Source organism: Alnus glutinosa, chromosome 2 (genome assembly GCF_958979055.1).
Source record: "Alnus glutinosa chromosome 2, dhAlnGlut1.1, whole genome shotgun sequence".
Lineage (NCBI taxonomy): Eukaryota > Viridiplantae > Streptophyta > Magnoliopsida > Fagales > Betulaceae > Alnus > Alnus glutinosa.
Genome location: NC_084887.1, coordinates 3,424,399 through 3,449,819, shown reverse-complemented (window position 1 = coordinate 3,449,819; position 25,421 = coordinate 3,424,399). Strand labels below are relative to the sequence as shown.

At 36.3% G+C, this 25,421-nt stretch overlaps 1 protein-coding gene across 1 annotated transcript; it reads left to right on the top strand.

Annotated features, from left to right (window-relative positions):
- Nucleotides 1-5,218: 5,218 nt before the first annotated feature.
- On the top strand, nt 5,219-17,420 carry LOC133861609 (arogenate dehydratase/prephenate dehydratase 1, chloroplastic-like). Its single transcript, XM_062297397.1, has 11 exons — nt 5,219-5,903; nt 6,896-6,963; nt 7,079-7,171; nt 7,392-7,592; nt 7,808-7,888; nt 7,981-8,076; nt 14,552-14,629; nt 14,717-14,806; nt 14,895-14,962; nt 15,912-15,993; nt 17,000-17,420. The coding sequence occupies exons 1-11, from the start codon at nt 5,618-5,620 to the stop codon at nt 17,054-17,056; spliced, it is 1,200 nt and encodes a 399-aa protein (XP_062153381.1). The 5' UTR covers nt 5,219-5,617; the 3' UTR covers nt 17,057-17,420.
- The last annotated feature ends 8,001 nt before the right edge of the window (nt 17,421-25,421 follow it).

Here is a 25,421-nt window from a genome sequence, read left to right as displayed (position 1 = left end):
CTACTTTTTTACAGAATTTTCATTCATTTCGAGCTTCTCGAAATTTGATGCAATGTAAGACAAAAATAGAATAATATTTTTTGGAGGATGTTGAGACACCTAGTGAAAACTTTGATATTTTTAATGTGGTGGAAGGTAAATTTGACAAAGTTTCCAATCCTCGCTGAGATAGCGCGAGATGTATTAGCAATTCCAATTACCACAGTTGCTTCCGAGTCAGAATTTAGCACTGGTGGTCGCGTAATAGGTCCTTATCGAAGTTTTTTAGCTCAAAAAACAGTTGAGGCTTTTGTATGTACTCAAAATTGGTTGAGATCTTCTCCCATTAGTGCACATGAGTCATACTTGTCTAACGTTGAAGATGAAGAGAGCTACAAGCTTGACTCAGGTAATGGTAGCAAAATAAATTTCATATTTTGCTAATTGTTCAAATTATTTATTGATATTATTAATTCTTTAAAAAATTTATTTTGGTAGAAATAATATCCAATTCCATCACATATGATGCGGATTAAGGCTTGAAGAATGTACTTTGTCAAAATGTTTCTTTTTGTTAGTTCGAGGTATTTTTATGCATATTATTATTATTTTTACATAATATTTAGTTTGTAAAATTTACTGTGCTTATGTTTTGATTTATTTGATTATTGTAGGTATCACATGGAAGGAATAAAATCAAGTTGTTTAGTTTAATTTGATTATTGATAAGATCATATTAAAGGATGCTATTTATTATTTAATTTGTGTTAGTTTTCTTTAGTAAATTTTAATTTTTTTGTGAACTTTTATATTGCTTTTTGTTTAATTATTTTAGTGAAGTATGATTCAAGCATTAAAGTATTTTATTTATTTGTTACTTTTATATTGCTCTTTGTTTGACACAATTCTAAAGCACCGCAAGTCGACGACGGTTTGGACTCTTGGAGCAGTGTGCCTGTGTCTTTGGAGCAGTGTGCCTGCCTGCAACCAATAACCATACAGTGTAGGACTGTAGGTAGCCTCTTGTCTTCTTTCTTATCATGTAGGGACTTGGATCCACGGCAACTCTTAAAGAATTCCCGTGTAGCACTTTTTACAATCTAAGCAGTGAGATATATCTCACGGCTTAGAACATGCTACCAACTAAAAAGTAGGCGGCATGGTACCGAGGGTTGAGGGGTCTTCTTTTCTTCTTCATGTTACATTCTTTCCTTCATCTTTTTCTAAGAAAAACAAAAACAAATAAGCTATGAGAGGCTTTTGCAACTGATTCGGGCTGCAACAATAAAAATCTTTTTTAGGTTTTCATCTTTATTTTCTTCAATCCACATAGGTGGTGATAAGCGTTGAATGTTGCACATTCAAGCCCCTTAACTTATATATATTAATTGCTTAGCATTGTTATTTGTTTGATTTTGTGTTGTTTTATTGTTTTCAGGTTTTAAATAAAGATGCAATTAATTTCATTGATTTTGGGCTTAAAGCACACTTTGAGAAGACTTGGAAGATATGTTTAAGCTTGACCAATCATAATAAAAGACCTATATGATGTGGTTAAGTTTAATCAAATCAAGTGAAGGATTAAATCGGAATTTCTCTACTAAGAGTCAAAAATCGGATTGGATTCAAATTTGGATTCTGCATATGTCTCAGTGTTTGGATCATAACTTTTGTGTCAGATATCGGGTTGCAATGAAATTAGTGGCGTTGGAAAGCTAATAAAAAATTCAACAAATATGTCAGAAATAGGCTTTTCCAAATTCGAACGTTTACTATATCAAAATCGCCTCGCAATAAAGGACCGCAATTCTGGCCGAATTTGGAATCCTTTTCCTACTTGGATTGAAGTTTCAATCTCCTACTTAGACAAGAAGACCCAAGAGACGATTTTTATGGAATTACAAGGGCTTCTAGGACTTGTGTGCTCCCTATAAATAGACCCCTAAGCTTCAAGAGAAGATGTGCTTGGTGCTTGAGCTTGTGCTTAGATTTAGACAGAAAATTCTTCTTGGAGACCTAACAAGTTGAAGAGGAGAATACCATGGCAGGAGGCCATCCCAGCACCACAATGAGCGGCTAAATTTCTAATAGGGTGTTGATGTATCTCTTTCCAAGTAACAATGGTTTAATTGTATTTTAGTTTGGGATTTTCTCTATGCATGATGGTTGTATAACTGTGAGAATTGATTTTAATGTTTATATTCAATCATTATGAATTTATTATCTTGTCTTAGAAAGTCTTTTATATTGATTGAACTCAATCCTTCATATTTTCTGTGATTATGTGAATGATTGTTATACAACGGTTTTAATTGACATATGATCAAGAGGGTTAGATAGACCATGCCTAGGAAAGACGAATTGTACTACACCCTAGTTTAGTGTAATTTAGGTAGACAGTCCGTGCCAACCGAAGATGGGTTATACTATTCCATTGATTGTGTGTATATCCTATTAAAGACGTAGCTAGTCCATGCCTAGGGAAGACGGGTCGTGCCGCATCTTAGTGGTTAGGTGGACGGTCCGTACCAACCGAAGATGGATTATACTTATTCTTTAGAGGTAATTTCTTGACTACTCGAGTGAGACGAGCTTTGTATCATGCATAGTATGAATTTTCCTTGTTAATTTATTATTGACCATTGCTATGCGGTGAGTGGTGAAATCAATCCCCTATTCTTTATCTCATCCCTACTATCTTTAAATTTATGTCTTTTACTTTTATGCATTTATTTTTAGAAAACAAAAAAACAAATCAAACTTATTTTTAATTAAGTTATATTTAATCTCGATAAGCTTGATAATAATATCCCTGCAGTCCTTGAGGTTCGACACCTTCTCTATAGCCTTATCCTACAAGGATTCGTCCTATTGCGAGTGGTTATTTATTATTGATATATTTTGGTAAACAAAAGACCACATCAGGTGGGTTTTCTCTCATTTTTTTTTTCTTTCTTTTTTTACACTCCGGTTTCCTTCGAATCTGAATTTTGGTTTATAGGTTTTTTTTTTAGATTCTCTCTCATTCTCACCTGAATCTTCTGGTGCGCCCGGCATCTAAACTATAGGCATGAGATTCTTGCCAAAGATTGTTTATATTTCGTCTCTCTCATTTGTTTTTTGTAAAAACAAACTAACAGTAACAACAAAGCAAGCCTCTAACCGATTACCGATGACAGTAACGGTCGAAATAAATCTCGTCGAAAGGAAGTCGGTGAAATTACCGACTTCACCGACTTCCTCGGGACAGTAGGCAGAAAACTCCCTACTGTTCCCGATTCCTCCGATACCCACCCTTATACATGATATGTAAAGTTGACACATGACACGTCGAACAAGAGTCGCGTAGTATTAATTAATTTGTCTGATATGACATATTATTAATTAATTGAATGGTAGGTTGGTGGAGGAACCTATTTAAAATCAAAGAAAAACTTAAAATCTAATTATTGAAATTAAAAACCTAAAAAATAAATTGAAATCGCAAGAAACCCATAAACAAAATTTGATTTTTCCCTTTTATATTTGTGTTGGTGGCTGTTTGATTGAGGTTGTAATTGACTGTGTCCTTTTTGTCTACTTCTTTTTTCTTTTATAGATATTTTTGTCTACTCGTTGACTTACAAGGCCCCTTGTACTTTTAAACATGGAGGTGTCTGCATTGTGAACAACTCATGAATAAAATGTCCTTTAATCTTGTCTTTGTCGTTATTTTTTTTATTTTAATTAAATATATATAGTAAAAGAAATTTGAATCTACATCACTGTCAACGCCAAGATATTCTTTCTATATATTAAAGTTGCCAACTAACACCAGGAAACTGATATGGTCGCACGTGGCAGCTGCACCAACCAAGTTTAGAAAATGACGTGGTCGCACGAGGCAACTCCACCAAACTAGTTTGCGTATATAATTTGACTTCCCAAATCACCTTTCCATCGGAGTTGAATTGAAGTGTGTATATATATATGTTAAATAATTTTATTTTTAATTTTTAATTTTTGATTTTATTTTTTTGATTTTATTTTTTAATCATAATTAGAAACCTCCACTAGACTAGACAGATTCCAAAGTTTCCTTTGCTATGGACAAAACACACTTGACAGAAATCCCTGCTTCCCTTGTTGTTATCTTCATTATGAGCTCATCCTAGTCCTCATAACTAGGGACGGTACTAGAATTTGAGATTTGGTGTGGTCAAATTGAATAAAATAAAATAAAATTAGAGGGGCTAAATTTTTTTTTTAAAAAAAATTTAGATGTAAAATTAATTTTTTTTATTTTAGGAATTTTTTTTTTTTTTGGAAGAAACCCCCAAGGCCAGGGATAGCTCCGCTCTACTCATAACCACGGAGCCAACCGTTACTAAAGGAATCTAAGCTCAATGGTACACATCCCCATAACAACATTCCAAGTAATCGCCTTAAATTGGTTTTCCTACTAAATTTGGACAGTTTCACTTTTGGGATAAGTGTAGGGTTCACCCCATTTAGCCATTTGGAAGTGATTCAGCCACTTTTATGACAGTCAAAAGGGGTGAGGGTGGCGAGCCACCCCTTGTTCAAGCTCTCTTTTATTTATTTATTTTTAAAATTTATTTTTATTTTTATTTTTAAAATTTTTATTAAGGGTATTTTAATTATCGAGAAGAATTGTAGCTCTCTAGTAGTTTGGAAGACTTTGATGCAATATTTAGTTTTAAGAATATTACAAATTGGGTATTAGTTTGATGATGTATGTATATTTTGTTTTTCTTTTTTCTTTTTTCTTTTTTTTTTTTTTAAAAAAAATTACTTAAAATTTCTCCAAGTATAAACACGACACATGTCCCTTTTGACATATCAGCACCCACATAGTTGTCAAATCACTCAAACACTTGCACATCACACACCCACGTCATTTACTGATTTTGGAAGATTTGACAATTATGTGAGTGCTGACATATCGGAAGGGACATGTGTCGTATTCCTAGTTGTGCTAAATAATAGTGACGTGGTGGGCCGTTAGTTTTTTAACGAAAAATTTGACTGAGATACTAATTTGGTCATTTACCAAAATGAAGGTATCATCTATAATGCGAATTAAAACTCAAATACCAAAAAATAAAATTTTCAAAATTCAGGTACTAAAAAAATATTTAACCATTTTATTTAACATTTGCATGCGTAAGGTCCTATGACTAGTACCCTCTCAAGGATAAGGTCCCGACACAATGTGAGTCCACGTGTAACGAGCAGGTTGCTCAGCTAGTGAGTACGAGGTTCAGGGTTCGAACCTCGATCCTATGAGCATGGAAATTTGATTTATTTGATGCTTTTGACTCTTTGAGCAGTTATTTGTCGAAGTCTCAACGTCTCTATCTGACTTCACAGAGGATACGATCAAAGATTGAACAAGTCCTACAGAGGGAGCGTGTTGCACAACCTTAATTTTTTTCACCTAATTTTCACGCGCAGTGCTTCTCATCTGCTCAACGAAAGTCCTCAACGAATACTCTTACTCTTTAAACACAAGCTTCGTTTCAGTTTTTCTTGCTTTCCGCAGCATGCGAAACACATTCCTTGTTTTCAACACCATTTCTCATGGTTCTGGAATATTGTTAACATTGTGAGGAAACATATTGGTTTTGAACTTTTGATGGCTTTGGAGTCCGCGGTTGTCTTCGGGGGCACAATTCCGCAATTGGGTTTGAAAGATTTGGGTTGTAAGCCATCTGGTTTTGGATTAAATTGGATAAATGGGTCAGAGAGAGTGTGCAAGTGGATGCGTTCTGGTGGGATTTCAGGTTTCTCGGCTTGCCGGTCAATGCGGTCTGTGGAAGACGAGAACAAGTCCAAGCGGGAAACAAAGTTGCAACGAGTAGTTGATCAGACGAATAACGATGTTTCAAGGAGATTGCAGAAAGATTTGAGCTCGTTGCCAAGTGGGTTATTTTATAGCATTTAATCTAATTTATGGATTTTGTTTCGTTTCGTTTCGTATTGATGATGCTAATATTGGATACAGATTTGAGCTCTTTTCAAGTGGGTTATTTCTTGGCAGTTTGGTTAATACAATAATTAAGAATATTTGAATTATTCATATTGTGATGAAGTGAGGCTTAATTTTATTGGCAACTTGTGGGAGAAATAGGTTTGACCATCCTTGCAATGTACTTTTTATTTAGTTATGTAAAGCTGGTTTTTTTACCAGCGTTGGGGCCATACTAGTTACTAGACTTGATGTATTGAGTGTTCATGAGAAATTTATGCAGGTTAATTGCCATCTTTATATTGAGTGTAAGCAAATTTAAGATGGTGAAGCATCCCAAAAAATGTAAGACGGCAATCAATATTTAGAAGTATAGACCATAAGAGGATTGTGTTCAATTTTATTCATTTACATATGAATTTATTTTTTTGGTGCGTAAATGGTTAGGGTAGAATTTTAAGAACTTATGATCGATCTCAGAGATTTAGAATGTTGTAAGTCAACATGGCAAAAGAGAGAACAGTTTTCTTCTTCTTTCCATGATATTTTAGTCTTAAAGAGGATGTAATGTTTTTATGTTATTTACCACAAAGAGGATCTATGAGCTGCACAGGAGTAGTTTGGAAACTAGGTGAGGGGACTAAAGCGCAGCTGTGAAAGTAGGTTTGTCTCTGAAAGAACGGAGATCTTTTACTGAAATGTTAATAGTAAGGAGTGGAAAGGAGTTTCCATCAAATAAAGATAAGTTCTAGCTTTTTGAAAAAGTGGCTCTAATATAGATGAGATATTAGTAACAATACATGATTCACTTCTGTTTTCACATGATAAATTAGGAACTGGATAAGCATACTGTACTTTATGTGTTAGGCATCTCATCTTTGATAAGTTTTAGTTTGACACATGCTAACTTTGTGCAACTATTTTTCAATATGTTGACAAGTGCAGAACCATTATCTGTATCTGATCTTTCTGCTACTCCTAATGATGGTTCAAAGATGCGAGTATCATTCAAGGTAGGGTGTATATTTGTAGTCGCTAGTTTGTAAATCCAATCAATAAGATCAATATTACTAGCTGCTAAAGATTGAGTTAACTGTTATTCCTTATGTGGTTGTATGTATTGTGCAGGGCTTGATGGGGTCGTATAGTGAGGATGCTGCACTAAAAGCCTACCCTAAATGTGAATCTATTCCTTGTAACGAGTTTGAAGATGCATTTAAGGTTGAGAATGACATATTGTAATAATCCTCTATATTTTTCTTATACAACTTCTAAAAACACGACATTACTTACCATAACATGTGGATTCAACATCTTTGTGATGATTCAAATCCCAGATGGAATTGTTATGGAAATATTAAGGCACAAACATAGCTAGTGCAGACACCTTCAAATGCGAGTTCAGACTAATCCTTGCTTCATTTATTTGCTTTATTTGCAGGCTGTTGAACTATGGCTGGCTGATAAAGCAGTTCTCCCAATTGAGAATTCTTCAGGTGGAAGTATCCATCGCAATTACGATTTACTCCTTCGTCATAGGCTTCACATTGTAGGTGAGGTGCAGTTGGCTTCTAATCTCTGCCTTCTAGCTCTACCAGGTGTCAGAGCAGAGCAGTTGACACGTGTTCTAAGCCATCCACAGGTCAAGCTTTTAAGTCTTCTCTCTCTCTCTCTCTCTCTCTCTCTCTCTCTCTCTCTCTCTCTCTCTCTCTCTCTCTGTGTGTGTGTGTGCAAGGAGGAGAGGAATTTTTTCCATATTAAAACAAGTTATGCTGGCATACCTATTTGTTATCCAATCTGCATTGTCCAAATGTTTGACCTTTCCTCATTTATAGTTAAAAGAATTCTTGTTTGCAGGCACTTGCCTTAAGCGATATTCTCCTGAGTAAGTTAGGTGTTGCCAGGGAAAATGTTGATGATACAGCTGGGGCTGCTCAGGTGATTGATAGATGTCTTTAGTACTTGTTATGATTTCTTCTATATCATGCCATTGAATGATTTTAATTTGACACACTTAACTTTGGTTTTAGTATGTAGCCTTAAATGGCCTGAGGGATGCTGGCGTTATTGCAAGTGCTCGAGCTGCAGAAATGTATGGGCTTAACGTACTTGAAGAAGGAATCCAGGTAAATTACTCCTCCCCCAACCCCTATTTATTATTTTTCTAATTTTATCCTCCGCTTGGTTGTCAAAAAAGTGGATAAGAAGATACTTCTGAGATCTTTCCTTCCCTTTTTTTTCCTGGATCGGTAAAGTACATACAGAACAAATATTCAACTAATTTATGACTTCAACCTCAATTGTGTCTCATCTCACACGAGTTTAGGTAATCAACATCCGAAGCCTTTACTTCTCAAGCTGTCTCTACTCTACATTTATTGCCATAAACAAACCAATAAATGGTTTATTGCAAAAGAGAGTAGGTGACAGTGCTATAGGTAAGTGTAATACTGCAGGCAAATATTTACCAATTCGTAACATTGTGCAGCAGTGATGCCAGTGATGTTGCTACTTGTGGTGTGGTGATGGTGCAGGAAATGCTGCTGCAGGGGCAGCAGTACTGACCTCCTGTGCTACTCATGTTATCCTCCTTTAATGAAGATTGAACACTCAAAATCTTATCACCATATTTTCTTTCGTTTTTTAGTCCTTTTTGGTATGTTTGCATTTTTCATTGGGCAAATGGAACAAAAAATTTCTTCGTAAGTTATACATTTAGTCCTCCAATTTCTATTAATGTTTCTTTTGCTTCTTTATTCATCTAGTTGCAGCAATGTTATCCTTCATAATTTTGCTTCAATTTTGTCCTTCTGACCAATTCCGTTGAAAGTGAATCCAAGAGTCAGTTCAGTTGCATGCTAAAATTGTTGTTATGACTCACTTATGTCGCATATTTAAATTAATAAATATCCATGTGGAACATATATTTTTCCATTTAAAGGTAATTTGTAAACTTTTTTTTTGATAAGTAATAAATTGGTCTTATTTAAAGCGAAAGGTGCCCCTAAATATAGCAGAAGTATACAAGAGAAAGCACCTAACTAGAAATTAAAAAATGAACAAGAAAATCACCAAAACTAAGCAACAAGGGGACACAAAAGCCACCGTCCAAAGATATAAAGTATGAAAAAAAGAAGCTAAAATATCCTTCAAAAACCTCCCCATATCCTTAAAACACCTATTATTTCTTTCCTTTTAAACACACCAAAGAATGCAAGTCGGCATCATCTTCCCAATCGCGGCACTCGGCCTTCCAGACGTCCACAGACAAGCAAACAAGTCAAGGAGTCTCCTAACAACCCAAGATAAACCAAAATGAGTAAAGAGAGCACTCCACAAAGCATAAGCCACATTGCAGTGAAGAAGAAAATGATCCACTGATTCTCCGTTTCGCTTGCACATGCAACATCTATCCACCAAAATAACATGCTTTTTCCTGAGGTTATCCATTGTAAAGATCTTATCTAGAGCCATTGACCTCGTAAAAAAAGCCGCTCGGGAAGGAGCCTGAGTCCGCCACACACTCTTCCAAGGAAAGTGACTCCCCACAGAGCAAGCCAGAGAGCTAAAGAAAGACCTGACCGTGAACAAGCCTTTTTTGGAGGATACCCACCACATCCTATCTTCACTACCTCTTCTGGAAAAAAAAAATAAATAAATAAAAAAATCCACTTCCTAGTTATGCGTTTCTCTAGAAAAGCTCACGCTCCACTGATTAGAATCACCCAAGAGCTCCAAATTATCCGTAATAGAAGCATCCTTCGCACGAGCAACCCCAAATAAAACAAGAAAAGCTTCCTTAAGAACTGTATGCCCACACCACATATCATGCCAAAATTTGGTCCTAGCCCCATGCCCCACCTCAAATCTAGAAAGGCCTAAGAATTTCTTTCACCCTTTCCTAATGTTCTTCTACAAGCTCACCCCAAAGGCACCTGCACGCTCTAAGGAGCACCAACCTCCCCATAAACTGCCGAACTTGGAGTCCACCGCAATTCTTTGCAAAGCTTCCCTCTCAAACCCATAATGTCACAACCATTTGCCTAACAAAGCCTGGTTGAACATCACCAAATTTATGATACCCAGCCTGCCTTCTGAAATTGGGTTACAAACCTTAGACCAACTCACCAAGTGATATTTGAACTCATCACCAATCCTTCCCCATAAAAGTCTCTCCCTTGGAAAGGTATAACATTTTTCAACTAGCCAACCAACGTTCAATCATCTCAATAACACCGTCCCAAATATGAATAGATTTATAGGAAGTTCCCAACGGAAGACCTAGATACTTCACCGGCAGAGTGCCAACCCCACACCGATATCGGCTAAAGCTTTCCACTTGATCTACATTGCCCACAAGAATTAGTTCTGACTTGGCCAAATTAACCTTCAAGCCCGAGGCAGCTTCAAACAGAAGAAAGAGACTTCTAAGATAGTGCAACTGGGAAGAAAGAGCATTGCAAAAAATCAAAGTATCATCTGTAAACAGCAAATGAGAGAAAGTAGCATTGCCAACTATGAAGCCTTCAAGAAGGCCCCCACTGACCACCACAGAAATCATTGGACTTAGAACCTCCATCACAAAAACAAACAACAAGGGTGAGAGAGGATCCCCTTGCCTCAACCCACGAGAGCTACTGAAAAAACCATTAGGAGAACCATTTACCGACATTGAGAATCTCACAGTGGAGATACAATGAGCTATCCAAGACCACCATTTTCCTCCAAAACCACACCTCCTCAGCACATACAAAAGAAAATCCCAATTTACATGATCATAAGTTTTTTCTAGATCCATTTTACACAAGACGCCAGGCTCCCCAGATCTTAATCTACTATTAAGACACTCATTTGCAATAAGGATCGGATTAAGAATTTGTCTCCCCTTGACAAAGGCGCTTTGAGATTTGGAAATGACCTTCTCCAAAACTGTCTTCAATCTATTTGCTACAACTTTAGCAATTATTTTGTAAATTTCACCCACAAGACTAATAGGCTGAAAATCTTTGAGAGCAATAGCACCTAGAACTTTCAGAATAAGCGAAATGAACTAAGCATGAGGCTCTTTTCAAAAAAACCTCCATCATGAAAATCCTGAGACACGTCCATAATGTCCCCCCTCAAAACATCCCAGCACTCTCTGAAGAAGGCCATAGAAAAGCCATCAGGATCTGGCGCCTTATCTCCAACCATAGCTGACACTACCTTCCTAACCTCCTCCTCCTCAAAAGCTCTCTCCAACCAACTGGCCTCATATTCCAAAATAGAATCAAAGGAGATACCATCCACCAAAGGCCTTCACCTACACTGCTCGGTAAAAAGCTTTTGGTAGAACTTGACGATGTGCACGTTGATTTCTGTCTAATTAGAGGATTGAGTGTCTCCAATCAATAAGGAGTCGAAAGAATTGTACCTTCTATTTGAGTTGGCTATGGAATGAAAGAATTTAGTGCACTTATCACCTTCCTTTAACCACAACACCCTAGATTTATGTCTCCAACTCACCTCCTCCATAAGAGAATACTTCTCTAAATCTCTGACAACCTCAACCTTTCTCAAAATCTCCTCCTCCCATAAGGCCCTACTTTCTTCAATAACATCGAAAGCCTGAAGATCTTCAATAAGCTTCCTCTTGTTACTCTCTATGTTGCCAAACACCTTTTCATTCCATTTCTTCAAATCCAGCTTCAAAGCCTTAAGCTTATGAGCTAAAACAAAACTAGGTGAACCTTGGAACAAGTAAGAATCCCACCATTGTTTCACCAGACTCATAAACCCTTCTACCTTAAGCTACATGTTTTCAAATTTGAAAGGCCTGATCCCTCTTGAAACATCACCACAATCAAGGAGGATTGGGAAGTGGTCCAAATAAAGGTAAGAAAGCCTCTTTTGAGAAACCAAGGGAAACCGGACTTCCTAGTCATGGGAAACAAGAAAACGATCAATCCTAGACCACCCGGGAGGATCGTGAGAAATCAACCAAGTAAAGGAGCCACCAGCAAGAGGGAGATCCATGAGGCCCTGATTAGCTATAAAGTCAGAGAAGTCCGTCATAGCAGAACAAAGACGAGCCTCGCCAGATCTCTCACTCGGAAATCATGTTACATTGAAGTCTCCCCCTATACACCACAGCAAGTCTCACCAACTAGAAATGCCAGCCAATTCATCCCAAAGACGTCTCCGATCACACCCTGAATTCGGACTGTAAACACCTGCAAAGGCCCAGGCAAAATTATCCGCAATATTCTTGAAAGAGACTGCAAGGGTGAACTCCTCCACACACTCATCGACCTTCTCCACCACTCTTGTGTCCCACATTATAAGGGTACCCCCTTTTGCCCCATTGGAATCCAAGGTACACCAGTCTATATGATTGCATCTCCATAAGCTTCGCACAACGTTATGCGATAAACTATGAAGCTTAGTTTCTTGAAAGCAAATAATATCCACCTTCCAATCTCTGAGCAGATTACAAACCCTTGGACGTTTCCTCCTCTTGTTCAATCCCCTACGTTCCAAGAAAGAATTCTTGGCTTCATAACACAACTGGATGCCCCCTCGTCTTCCTCTTCCCACAGCTGGAACAAGAGCCTCTAGCACGTAATTGATTGAACTCTCTAAATTCTTGACCTCCCTCTTACCCTTCATAGCACTGGTAGACCAATCACCCAGCTCTTCTAGACAACGTTCCTCTTCAAGAAAAGTTAAGAGGGCCAGCAGTTGCAACTTATGACCCACATACGAGATACCCACAATGGGATAAATTTCATTAGCACACTGAATAACCCAATTAGAATACCCCGAAAGACCCTTGGAGGTTGGGGGTCTAAAAAAAAAACGTTTTCTTGCTAGATATATTACAAGTCTTTTTCTTTTGTCTCTCTCCATTTTCCTCCAAACCTTAACCTTGCGAGACATTGCCGCCCCAACATTCTCTACACCACAACAATCACAACCCAACATTTCAGACACCTAAAATGATGCCATAATCATTCTACTACCCTAAAATCATCTGCTTGTCTTGATCATTGCCAAAAAGTCTGGTGTTGTTCTTCATGGTGCAAAAGAAGACTTGGTCATCAATCTAGTTAGCTAGGAAATTGAGGGATGATCAATGGATGGGTACTTGTGGATGTTTGGGTCTGGCTGATTTGGGGGAGGTTGATGGTGCTGCAACAACTGATTGATTTTGGGTGATGCAATGACTATGTGGTTTAATAGGTTATGCTTTATAACCATTTGTCGGGTTGTGGGTAGTTTGATGGTGGGTTTGGATTTGGTGATGAAAGGGTTTTTAGTTGATTTCAGGTTGGAAAGAGTGGGCAATAGCGGAGGCATGAAAAAGAGGAGTGCAGGAGAAGACATAGGGGGGGGTGGCCACAATACAATTATGAACTAACCATCTGTAGCTAGATCATGCTCAATTGGGATATAGCTAACATCTATATGGAGAGATGGTGTCTTACAGGTACCTAGGCGGTGGTTTTCTTATGCTCTAAACCCTACCGAATTTGGGGTGTAACATGTAGTCTCTGGATTTGAAACAGAAGTTTAGAAACAGTTTTTCTATTCCAGTTCGTGGGGCCTTGTACTCAAACTTGTCCCTGATGATCCCGTTGGAGAATGCACCAATTGCCTCCCGGGGATTGCCTCCTGCACAAAATACGTGGACAATGAAATATTTAGTGGCACACTTACTCAAACAAAAGTCTTTGTTTGAGTTTTGTTTTAAATATTTAAAGAAAGATTTAAAATCTGGAATTTTTTTAGTTGACATAGCCATGCCACTACCATGTAAACTAGCTATATCCACAATTTTAATCACATGGTTGGTTCTGAGAAACAATATTAAGTGTTGCTCTCCAACATTGCTATAGTTGGAAAAATAGGGACAAAATAGAAACATTAATGCAAGTTGGAGAACCAAAAATGTAAGTTACCCAATTTTTTCTGTTTAAGCCTCATATAACTGGGGCTAACACTTTAAGATTTTAAAACTGTGCATAAATTGTGGAGAAATGCTATTCTTCCCAAAATTTTTCCCCAAAAGTGGTTCCCAAATGATGTGTCACCATTCTATGAGATGGTGACACATTTTTCAAAATAGTAGATCTCATCCATGATTGACACGTTATTTGAGAATCAACTTTTGGGGAAAAAATTTGGTAAGTGTAGCACTTCTCTTATTTTTTATCTTCAAAGGGGAAAAAGCTTAGAGGGAGACTCACACTACTCCAGTCTATATATGTGATTTAAGATCCATGTAGTGTTAATCTATAATTCCTAAGCTACCTTAAATATGTGAATTTCTATGCACCATTTACTCTTGAAGTAGTCTTTTTGATTTGAGGTGACAGATATTATTTTCAGAATTTTCTTAATGAAGCAAATAGTACTTGGTTATTATGTTATTTTAGTCATAAGAAATGCCACTTATTTTGATTCAATTTGCACCATTTACTCTTGAAGTTGTCTTTTTGATTTGAGGTGACAGATATTATTTTCATAATTTTCTCAATGAAGCAAATAGTACTTGGTTATTATGTTATTTTAGTCATAAGAAATGCCACTTATTTTGATTCAATTTCATGGCTTATAAAGGATGACTTTGATACTATCACTCGTTATCTGGTACTTGCAAGGGATCCAATAATGCCAAGAACTAATAAGCCCTTTAAGGTAAGAGATATATTTACCATAGAGATTATGTTTTATATATTTTCTAAAGAATTTTTCAATGTTGAATATCATCGTTCTTAATTTCAGACAAGCATTGTATTTACTTTGGATGAAGGCGCTGGAGTTTTGTTTAAAGCCTTGGCAGTGTTTGCAATGAGGGACATAAATTTGACTAAGGTATGAGGGAAAATGAGTTTGTTTAATTAGTCTATTGCTTTATAAAAAAAATCTTTGGCAATGAAATTTGATCTCTATGCAATTACAGATTGAAAGTCGGCCGCAGAGAAAACGGCCATTAAGAGTAGTTGATGACTCCAACAATGGGAGTTCCAGGTGAGTCTTTCTTCATGACTTATTAGGACCAGATAGATATCAAGTTTTGCATTAAATAATACATGTAATCTGTTGGTTTTTAATGATCAGTAAGAGTACATTGGAGTGACTTTCGTCCAAAGTATGTTGTGTTGTAACACAAAATTATTATACTTTAGGCATGCTGATGCAGTTAACTTTGAAAAACTAGGAGATAGGTGCAGCAAAGACACCAATCCCAATATTTGTAAAGCTACTAAACCAATAATATTATTATGCTGTTGCATTGAATTTTTAATTTACTTTCATCTTTTAAGCTGTTCTTATTTTGGCCCTCTCCAAATTAGGATATTTGAAGCCTTGAAATATTTTAGGACCAGCTCATCTTTAGTACCAAACTTTCTGGATTCGTTTTTCCTACGATGATCCCTTATCTCAAAAGTAAATGATCTCTAACAAGTAAATATCTCACGGCAGCTCCATTGTCGATCCCTTTTCTAAATGTCATTCTTTCTTTCAAAGTTAAGGTTGCACTTCTCCCATAACAAACCATCATCATTAAAGAATGTTGTTCTTCTGATTTGAATTGAATCATGGAGAAAATAAGCATGTTAGCTTCCTTTGGCAACTGTCACTAATGAAGTAAAAGATGCTGTTATCACAACTGTAGCGTAGTAGCAATGTTTCATAGAACTTAAAAGAAGTCAATGATAATAGAGTATAGGGGTGCTGCACTGCCTTTCTTCCGTTTATGGCAGAAGTCGTATCATACCTATAAAAATTTATTGTCCGAATCTTAGTTTATGGTCCCAATTTGTTCGAACTGTCAATATTTGTTTCAAGTGTATCATTGACCCTGTTGAATATCTTTTACGGTGTGCTTTTCTTAACTTTACAAATCGTGGTTTTTTTCATATGGATTGAGAATGAGATTGCCTTTGCTTTATGATTAGCTCATTTGTGGCTGCAGATATTTTGACTACCTTTTCTATATTGATTTTGAGGCTTCTATGGCAGAGCCCCGTGCACAACATGCTTTAGAACATATGCAGGTTTTTTCTTTATCACTCTCCACTATGCAAATTATGCCTTCTAATAGTACTTCTGTCTTCTCATTACATGAAATTCCACATAATGATTACTCAAAATTTTGGAATGGCTTAATTGAAATTTTTGAGAATTCTCCATTTTGATAATGAAATTTTGAAGCAAATGTTTCTCAAAACTGCAACTGTACATCTCTGTGTGTGTTTGTTTGTATTATGTTATATATACACATATACATGGCACCCCCCTGCCTTGAGCTCCTGCAGGGGGGTGCGATGAATGCACAACAATGTTGCATGAACATGCCCAATCCGTCCTCCTTTTGACTTAAGCTAGAAAAGAATGCTCATCCTTAGTTCTCTATCTTGTTGTTAGAGGTCAAGAGCACTGCAACAGAGGCTGCATTGCATAATTCAGGAAATGACGTCGTTGACTGTTCTTGGGAACTAAGAGAATGGACACGTGATTTTTGAGTAATGCTACACACACTCCCACTTCTCCACACTCATTTTCACTTCCTTAGGTGGCTTTTAAAACTACCATTGGATTAAAATCCAATAAAGATTCATTCCAAATCCAACGTTCGTTTTAAAAGCTACCTAAGGATGTGGGAGTGTATGTAGCATTACTCCATGATTTTTAGCCATGTCCAAAGAGTTTCTTCTTATCAATATCCAATTCATTATGTTTCTAACCCTCCATGAATATATTGCCCTTTTCAAACATTTGATTCAAAGACCCTTTCACTCCATTGTTAGTTGTTGGATGGCTTAAGTAGTTAAGTATCTCAAGGTCAATGCTAATTCTAGACTATGCATCCCTTATATTGCTGACCCGTACTGAAGCCCTATGCTGCTCTCTTGCCGGGGAGTTTTCAGAACATAAGATCATTCTTTTATGCTGTCAGTGATAATTATTTCATAATGATTTTTCACATTGATGATATACCATTATCACTCTATATGCTGCAAACATACTGCTGTTCTTGAACCAACTCTATTTCTTTTGCAGGAATTTGCAACATTCCTTCGCATACTTGGTTGCTATCCCATGGATACAACAATATAGTTTCTGGTTTCTTTGCAGTCTACTTATACCTGTTCAAGCCAGTGGCAAGGGGAGTTTGTCCAATTTATGAATGGTCTATGAGATCTGTGAGAGACAAGGTTGCATCACTACCACACCGTGGTTGAATGGTTGGTCTCAGATTCCACATCACACTTTATTTAAGCAATTTAGATTTGCATAGCAAAACATGAGCAATTTGAATACCATAGAGGTACTTCCTTGTTCTTTTTTTTTTCTTCTAGCTAGGTGCTTTTTCTTGTATACTTCCTGTGTATCTGAAGGCGCCTTACGCTTTTTATATACATCTTAATTACTTATATAGAAAAAAATAAAAAATACCATAGAGGTGGGACTGGAGAGGTTTTGTTTGGTTGTTTTCAGGATAATGTTGGATTCTACCAAGAATATAATTTCAGGTGCTTGCAAGCTATTCCATACGTCCTCGGGAGTTGTTGATTGTAATCAAGAGAGGACATTAAATTGTTGTATGTGTCATTTTCTCAAAGAAACTTGAAAAATTTCTGTTTAGAGCTTCTAGAAATAGGCTAACTGAAGACACTTTGAATCTTTCATACTGTTCATTTTGTCAAAATCATTATTCTGTGTATGGGGAAGCCTAGTCTATGGGCAAAGCTGAAGGATATGGCTATAGCTATAAAAAATATTCAGTGTTGGTGACCATGGAGGAAGACCAGAGACGAGCATAGAGGTGGTGGTTAGGATTGTAGTCGAGCCGAGTCGAGTATTGCATATTTGGACTTGCCTCGGCTGCATCATATATGTGTTCGAACTTTCTTCGAGTTCGATGAGTACACTGAAGTGAAACTCGCAAATTCCACCAGATCTGGCAACAAAACAAAAGTTTGACCAAAACTCACCAACACAAACGCAAAGAAACAAGCATAGAAGGACAAAGTTTACTGGGAAGGCTAAAATTGCGAGGATATTTGGGTCGAAGAAAAGTGGTTGAAAACTACTTATCCTTACCTTGAAGGCAAGTGTTTTTGTAGGGGAGGGGACTGTAACGGTTTCATGGTGGCTCTTTGGCCATAGACATCGTAGGGCAACAAGGAGACAAATAATTGTGAAAAATTGTAGCGGTTCTATGGTGGTCTTTGGCCATGGACAGCAAAAGAGATGGAAGAACTAAAGGCTCTGTAAGAAGGAAAGTTCAAGTGGGCGAGCATGAGACAAGATATGGAGAGAGGATCTTGGGTTTAGAGAATTAAGTTTCGGTGGAAGAAGAAGAAAGGGGAAGGAGATTGAGAAATGAGGGATTATGAAAAGGAATTGGGAAAATGGAATTTTTTGGAAGGTTGAAACGGGTTTGAGTGAGTTTGGATGATTTCGATTGATTTTAGAAATTCCAATCTTGATAGCAAGTGCGCGGGTAACCCAAGTGCGCCACACTAGCGCGTGGGGTAAATGCGCGGGTAACCCAAGTGCACCACACTAGCGCGTGGGGTAAATGCGTGAGGGAGGGGGCAAATGGATGGTTGAGCGGGGGTCGGCGATGGAGAAGGAGGCGTGCATGGGTGGAGGTTGTGGGTTTGCAGTAAATCTAATCTCTAATAACCTAAACAAAAGACTAGATAAACAAAAGAAGAAGAAAAAAAAGGAAGTAGCAAAGAGGAGATGACAAGGAGTACATCAGGCCGTGAGGGTTGCGATGAGGAGGAAGCTCTTCCCTCCTCCCTAATTGAGATCTGAGGGGGACAGTTTGGTTTCGCCGAGAGGATGCGTCTATTTTTGTTCGTAAGCGAATAATTAGCTAGTTAGTTAACTACAATTGGAGAATAACTTCTATAAGAATTTGACACAAACTAAATGCTTTGTGCCTTCAACTAAGAGATAGACACATCAGCGTAGAGCACAAAAAGGGCTTAAGATGAAAACACCAAATTTCACTCTATTCTCTCCATAAATCAACAGAATTTGTCTCCGACTCCTCCATCAACCAATTCTTTTCCAGTGGTTCCTCCTCCGGCTGCTTCTTTTCCAACCGCCTCAACAAATGCTTATGTCAATGACACACTGCTGTTAAAAAATGTTTGCTAAGGCCATTGTTGTGGCGTTTACACTAGCCAAATATCTTTTCTCCGTTGAAGCTTTCAGTAACGCCATTGTACTTTTGTTATGAAATATTGTACTTTTTTTCAATGAAGCTATAGCTGCTAGAGGAGGTCCAGCGAGAGAAACAGCCACACCCGGGGCATTCAGCAAAAGCCTAGGGGCAGTTGAAAAAAACTCAATTCTCTTAATTGACTAACATATTAACTAACTAGTTATGTTAGTATATGCTACTTAATTGTATATTAATTATTTGGTATACTAAGTACTACCTATGTTAATTTAATATGTTAGTATTAACAAGTGAAGTAGCACATAAGTTAGCAAAGACAGCTACTTCTCAATCATTAGACCAGGTTTGAATAGAAGATTTTCTTGCATTTATTTATGATGTTGTACTTGCTGAGCAAGAAGTTTATTCATAATTTATAAATGAAAACGTCCAAAATTCTTTCAAGAAAATAATATATATACATATCGAGCTTACGAATCAAGCCGATATTACATGAGTAAGTCTCGTTTAATAATGTAGAATATTTTTTGTGTTTACGGTCAGCACATTTATTAAACGAACTAAAACCTAATCGAGCCGAATCTATTTGCGAGGGGTTCTATTCATGTCACAATCCTAGTGGTGGTGATGATAGCCATGAGGGAAAAGGAGGTGATGATTGTGACAGTAGTAATGAAGACAGTTGTGCAAGTAGCCGAGTTGCTGGCTTCCAGTGTTGTATCTACTTTTTCCCCAAGCTGGATTGAATTACGTTGGGCCATATAAATTAAAGTTTCACACCATCCATGGCCACCGGAGAGCAACCTGAAAGCTTGTGGAATCTCAAAAACCAAGTGAATCATGTCATCAGCATATTGAAAGGAATCTCAGCAAATTACATAGAAACAAAAGAGAAGCTTGATTGAATTAGGTGTGACCACTTAACTATAAACATAAATTAAATTAAATTAAATTAAATTAATTGTCTAATTAGCTCTTATTCTTATTTTACATTTCACTGCTTTTAAAATGAATTTTATGTCACCGAAAGATATTGGTTGAAATCAGGTCACCAAAACCATCAACCACATTCATAACAATAACAATAGCATCATCACCGCATTGAGCAGGGTGGCTGAAAGGCTTGGCAATTAAGGCAGGGATTTGATCTCCTATAATTTTAAAGAAATTGTAAATTTTCAAATTACGAAATTTAAGTCATTTTTAGACATTAAAACGTTTGAAAAATGTCACTTGTTAAAAAGGTGGCATGTTATCGAGCAGCCATAACAAATTTCTCTGCCAAAATGCTTCATCTTTACCTTTGCAGAGATGTTTATTCTTCATAAAATCAAAAGGCAGTTTTTGGTTTGAAATTTTTTTCAACATGGAGAGCAAGAACCTGATGAAAATTACTCAATTCTCAACTATAAATGCCACATTTTTAATTGGTGGCATTTTTTAAGCATTTCGATGCCTTGAAAATGACAAAATTATGTAATTTGAGAATCTACAATTTCTTTGTAGAGGATCCTAACCCATTAAAAGGCCCCTTGAGAAATAAAAATCCCCCTAAAAATATCAATTTTTTAATGACATAAATTTCCTACAAAGTGGTTTGTAGAAAACTCATACAAACCAGCCTTTAAAAACGAGTCCTTTAAACTATTAAAAAGACATATGAGAAGCACATACAATTAAAAAAAAACTTGTGCTTCTCACATGCAACTCACATGCAAGGGATATATGACACTATTAGAAGTTAGTTTGTATCGAATTTCCTACAAATTAGTTTGTAAAAAATTTATGTCAATTTTTTAATTAATGATAAAAACAACACTAATTACCTCGTAAAGTCAAACTTTAATATAACTAAAATGTATTCTTTATTACTTAATTAATATTAAATATTAAAAAAATCTCACTTTAATTTTTCGTGCTTAAAATATATCAAGCCATCTCTGCCATTGAGCTAGGGGGACAGAGATCAGATAGCTCTAATTTGAGCCGTTCATTTAAAATAAATGATCTAGAGTCTATCACGTCATACTACAAGTTAAAAACTTAGAACTCTCTTTCTAGCAACTACCAATTTGCCAACTTAATCGCCACACTTACACTATCCAATCTTTCACCATCATTAGGGATGGCCAATCACTCATTTAGTTGCATTGGGACTGGTTGAACCTTTCCTACGGCCACAAAAATGATTTGGCCACCCACAACTGTTAGGGGGCAATTTAGCCACTCAACTGGCCAATTAGGGCAACTGAACCATTCCTATGGCTAAATAAGTGTGATTTGGCCACTTATAATTAGCCTTTGAGAGTAGTCAAACCATCATTTGCCGTTGTCGGTAGTTTGGTTCAACCGTACCAAAATGTGTTCGGTCACCTTCATTTATAATAATAATAGTAATAATGGTTTTAATTGAAGCTTATGATAGTTTTAAATTTTGAAAACCACGTAAGCAAAACCGTTTATTTTAATTAGACGTACGGCTGAGGGTATAACAATCCGGGTTAGGTTGTATTATATTGTCCACTTTACAGAGGTCACATCATGCATTCTCACCTTTAATTGAAAATTGATTAATTAAATAAGAAAATCAGTAAAAGAAATAAAATAAAATTTAAAAAAATCTTATATAATTAAAAAATGTATATAAAAATTGAATAAAAAAAGTTGTTTTAGTGTTGTAACTTTTGGTCCCGTCCCAATAAAGGTACCACGGCCTTTAAAAAAGGTTGGCCGTGGCCAGGTGAGGTGAGTAGGCTCTCCTCTCTCACATGGGACGTGGCACATTTGACAATGCATGTGATTCGAGTGTGATGAAGTTGGGTTGATTCCATTTGGGTCTTAGAGTGATTCCATTTTGTACCTTTTCATTTCTTTAATACTATGTTTCAAGTTGCTCTAATGACCATGAACTTGCCCATGATTTAGGTTGTGTTCCATCTATATTTTTTATTTTTTTATATTTTAAAAATAATTAAAAGCAGTTTTTGTCTTTTGACTCAAAGTGAATGTTTTGCAATAGACAAATTAATAGAGGCCATACACCCCGAACCACTTAGAGGTGGTCCGGCCAACACCGAATCTTTTTTTTTTTTGAATTTTTAAAAATTCTTTTTTTGTTTTTGAATCTTTCAATTCTAAAGGTATTTAAGTAAATTTATTTATTAAATAAGGTTATTTTTGTTATTTTAAATTAAAATGAGCATGTAAGTTTCATGTACATGTGCATTTTTCTGTTTGATTTAACGATTTTAAGGTTTTTCTGTCAATAATTAGTAGTTGAAGGAAGTTAAGTGTGAGAGGTAACTGTTTGTAGAGATGGTGTGTAAATGAGTGGAGGCTGAGGGACGTTAAAGGTAATCAGTCCTTAATTATATTTTTAAATTGTTATTTTCATTTTAACTATTATCAATTATAGTATCATACCATTATCATCACCAACGAACTAACCCACCACCACTGTTATTATCTTTATTTAAACCATCTCTAGAATCAATTACTAAACTCAACATCATTAATCTCTTATATTTCTGATTTCTTTAAATTCATATTGGAAAAAAAAAAATGAAAAAACTTCACTTACCCGCCTTGATGATCTATCACTTTTGCAATCGTACCATTAAACTTTAAAAAATTGTAATGTCGGGTCGTTATGTTTAAAAACTTTGCAATGTTATCCTTCTGTTTGGATTTTTTTGTTAAAAATCCTAATTACCATCAAGTTTTTTTTTTTTTTGGTTGCTTTTTAGGCAAGAGAAGTAGAGAAATTTTAGTAATACCACCAATATTGCATCACCAAATTAAAACCGCTGAAAGGGACATATTCTATTTTGAAAAGCAGCCCACAACCATTGAGGTTTTAGATCCAATAATCAAAGGTAGTAGCTAAATAGCCTTAATTATATATGTTATTCTATGTTCTAATGCATAATTATTGAGGGACCCCTCATTAATTTTCAAAAATATGAATATAATTGCATCCCCCTTGTTGTTACCCTGTAGCTTATGTCAATCATATATATGTTTCTTTCAAGTGCTATATATCAAACTCACTGAACTTTTCTTTGTCATTAATTGCCCCCCATTTTACAATTTTTCAACTTTGTGTTGATTTGTTCCACCCCTTTATAGATTTTCTTCCTTCATTTTGAGCAATAATATTCGAATCCCACATCTGTTTCGTGGTGTCGGTAATGGGCAAGAATATATAGAACATTAGGAAAGAATAACAGAACAATTAGAAAGAATACAACAAAGAAGGAATACGTAATATTTGGAAAGAATATTTGCCGTAATAGTAGTATGCTAGCTAGGCTGGACATGCAAAAATCTTCTAGAAATCTCTAGGTGTCTCTGCAAGTCGATCTTCAATCATCACGTCTTGTAGACTACGTTATGATAGGTCACTTCATCGATCGGTTGGAACCTATTCAAGCCAATCACAACCATGACAATTCAATTGCTATTCTCCAACATCAACACGAATTTTGTTTTGGGGTTACCTCACACTCAGAGGAGCATGGATTCTATCCTTGTGGTGGCCGGTGGATTGATTTTTGAAGATGGCCCATTTTGTAGCTTGTCGGAAGACGATAGATGCCACTCGAATTGCTTACCTATTTTTCAGGAGATTGTTCGCATACACAAGGTTTCAAGATCTATTACATCGGATCGAGATACAAAATTCATGAGCCATTTTTTGAAGAGTTTGTGAGAAAATATGGGACCAAGCTTAATTTTAATAGTGACTACCACCCCAAACGAATGGTTAAACTGAGTGGTGAATTGAAGCTTGAATTTTTTTTGAGAAGTTTAGTAGGAAATAAGTCGAAGTAATGAGATCTGGCTTTATCATAGGCAGAGTTTGCTTACAATTGGTCCAAGAACAGAACGACTCAGCCGAACCATTTTGAGATCATGTACGGACAAAATCCATCAAGAGTACTCGATTTGGCACCATTCCCCGTATTGATAGATTAAGTATTAAGGCTGATGAGATGACAGATTATATCCGAGTAGTTCATAACCAGGTCAAGAAAGCAATAGAAGATAGCAATACTACGTACAAAGTACACATGATCGCTTCTCCGTCAATGAGTATAACAAGCTACAAGACAGGAAGATTGGGCATTGTGAGATTCTGCAAAAGATAAATAATAATGCATACCAGCTACATCTTCCAAGTCATTTAAAGACTTCCGATGTGTTCAACATGAAGCACTTGACTCCATGTTTTGTTTATGCTGACAAAGACAATTTGGACTCGAGGGCGAGTTCTTTCCAATCAGGGGAGATTGATGCAGGAGAAGACCGACATTAGTGTGGATTTGTTTTATGCATGTGTCTTTTAGTTTTCATTTTCAATAAGAATTGGGTTTTTCCTTTTCTATTAGGATTATGTTTTTCTTTTCCTATTATGATTTGTTTAGTTTTTCATTTTCCTTGTTAAATTAGGGGCATGCGTTAGTCTATTTAAGTGATACGCACTCAATGGAACAATTCATTTTTTAACTATTCATTAAATTTCAAATCTTTCAGAATTATTTATCTATTTGCTTATTTGGGACAACTAGTTAGAGTATTTTTCTTCCCTATCTGTTAATTTTTTTCTTTCTGAATTTTCATTTCAATTTTCAATTCTTAATTTTTACTGCTGTCATATGCCGTCAGAACAATTTTTGTTCTGTCCAGCGTCAAGTTGGGGGCGGAGGAATCACTCTTATGGCCAAAAAGGTGATTTAAACCCATCAACAACTTTTATAACTTGCACGCGGTGTAAATTATGCTTTTTCTATTTTATGTAAGGCTATCTGTAGTCGCATTAAAGGGACTATTCAAATTAGAGTTATTGCATCCTTTTTGCAAGAGCTACCACGCACGAAGGTAACAAATAAAAATAAAAAAAGCGTATGCTCAAATATAATAGTCGCGTATGCATCCGGCTCACTACAAAATGGACTACTCCACTTTGTATTTGTTTACAATTTCTAACTTCTCATTTACTTTTGCCAAAAAGGAAAAGACAATACTGGTTGAGACGTTGAGTGATCTCGACCATCGAACATATACAATACTTTCTTTATTCTTTCTTTTTTTTTTAAAAAAAAAAAAAAAAAAAAACGTATTTTGGTCAGAGACAATGAAGACAGCCTACGAGGAAGAGTGCATGGTTGGCCACTTGGACTTATTAGCATGCGTGTCCACAGCCCACAGTACTGTTTTTGGGGCTCGTACGGACCTATCACAAGTGACCAGGTTCATTGAACCTTGGCTAACCACTCTCCC

Excerpts from the sequence above, each read along its gene's own strand:
- LOC133861609 (XM_062297397.1), top strand. The coding sequence starts at position 5,618 with ATGGCTTTGGAGTCCGCGGTTGTCTTCGGGGGCACAATTCCGCAATTG. Across the intron at positions 7,593-7,807 it reads GTGTTCTAAGCCATCCACAG|GCACTTGCCTTAAGCGATAT; the intron begins GTCAAGCTTTTA and ends TCTTGTTTGCAG. Across the intron at positions 7,889-7,980 it reads ATACAGCTGGGGCTGCTCAG|TATGTAGCCTTAAATGGCCT; the intron begins GTGATTGATAGA and ends CTTTGGTTTTAG.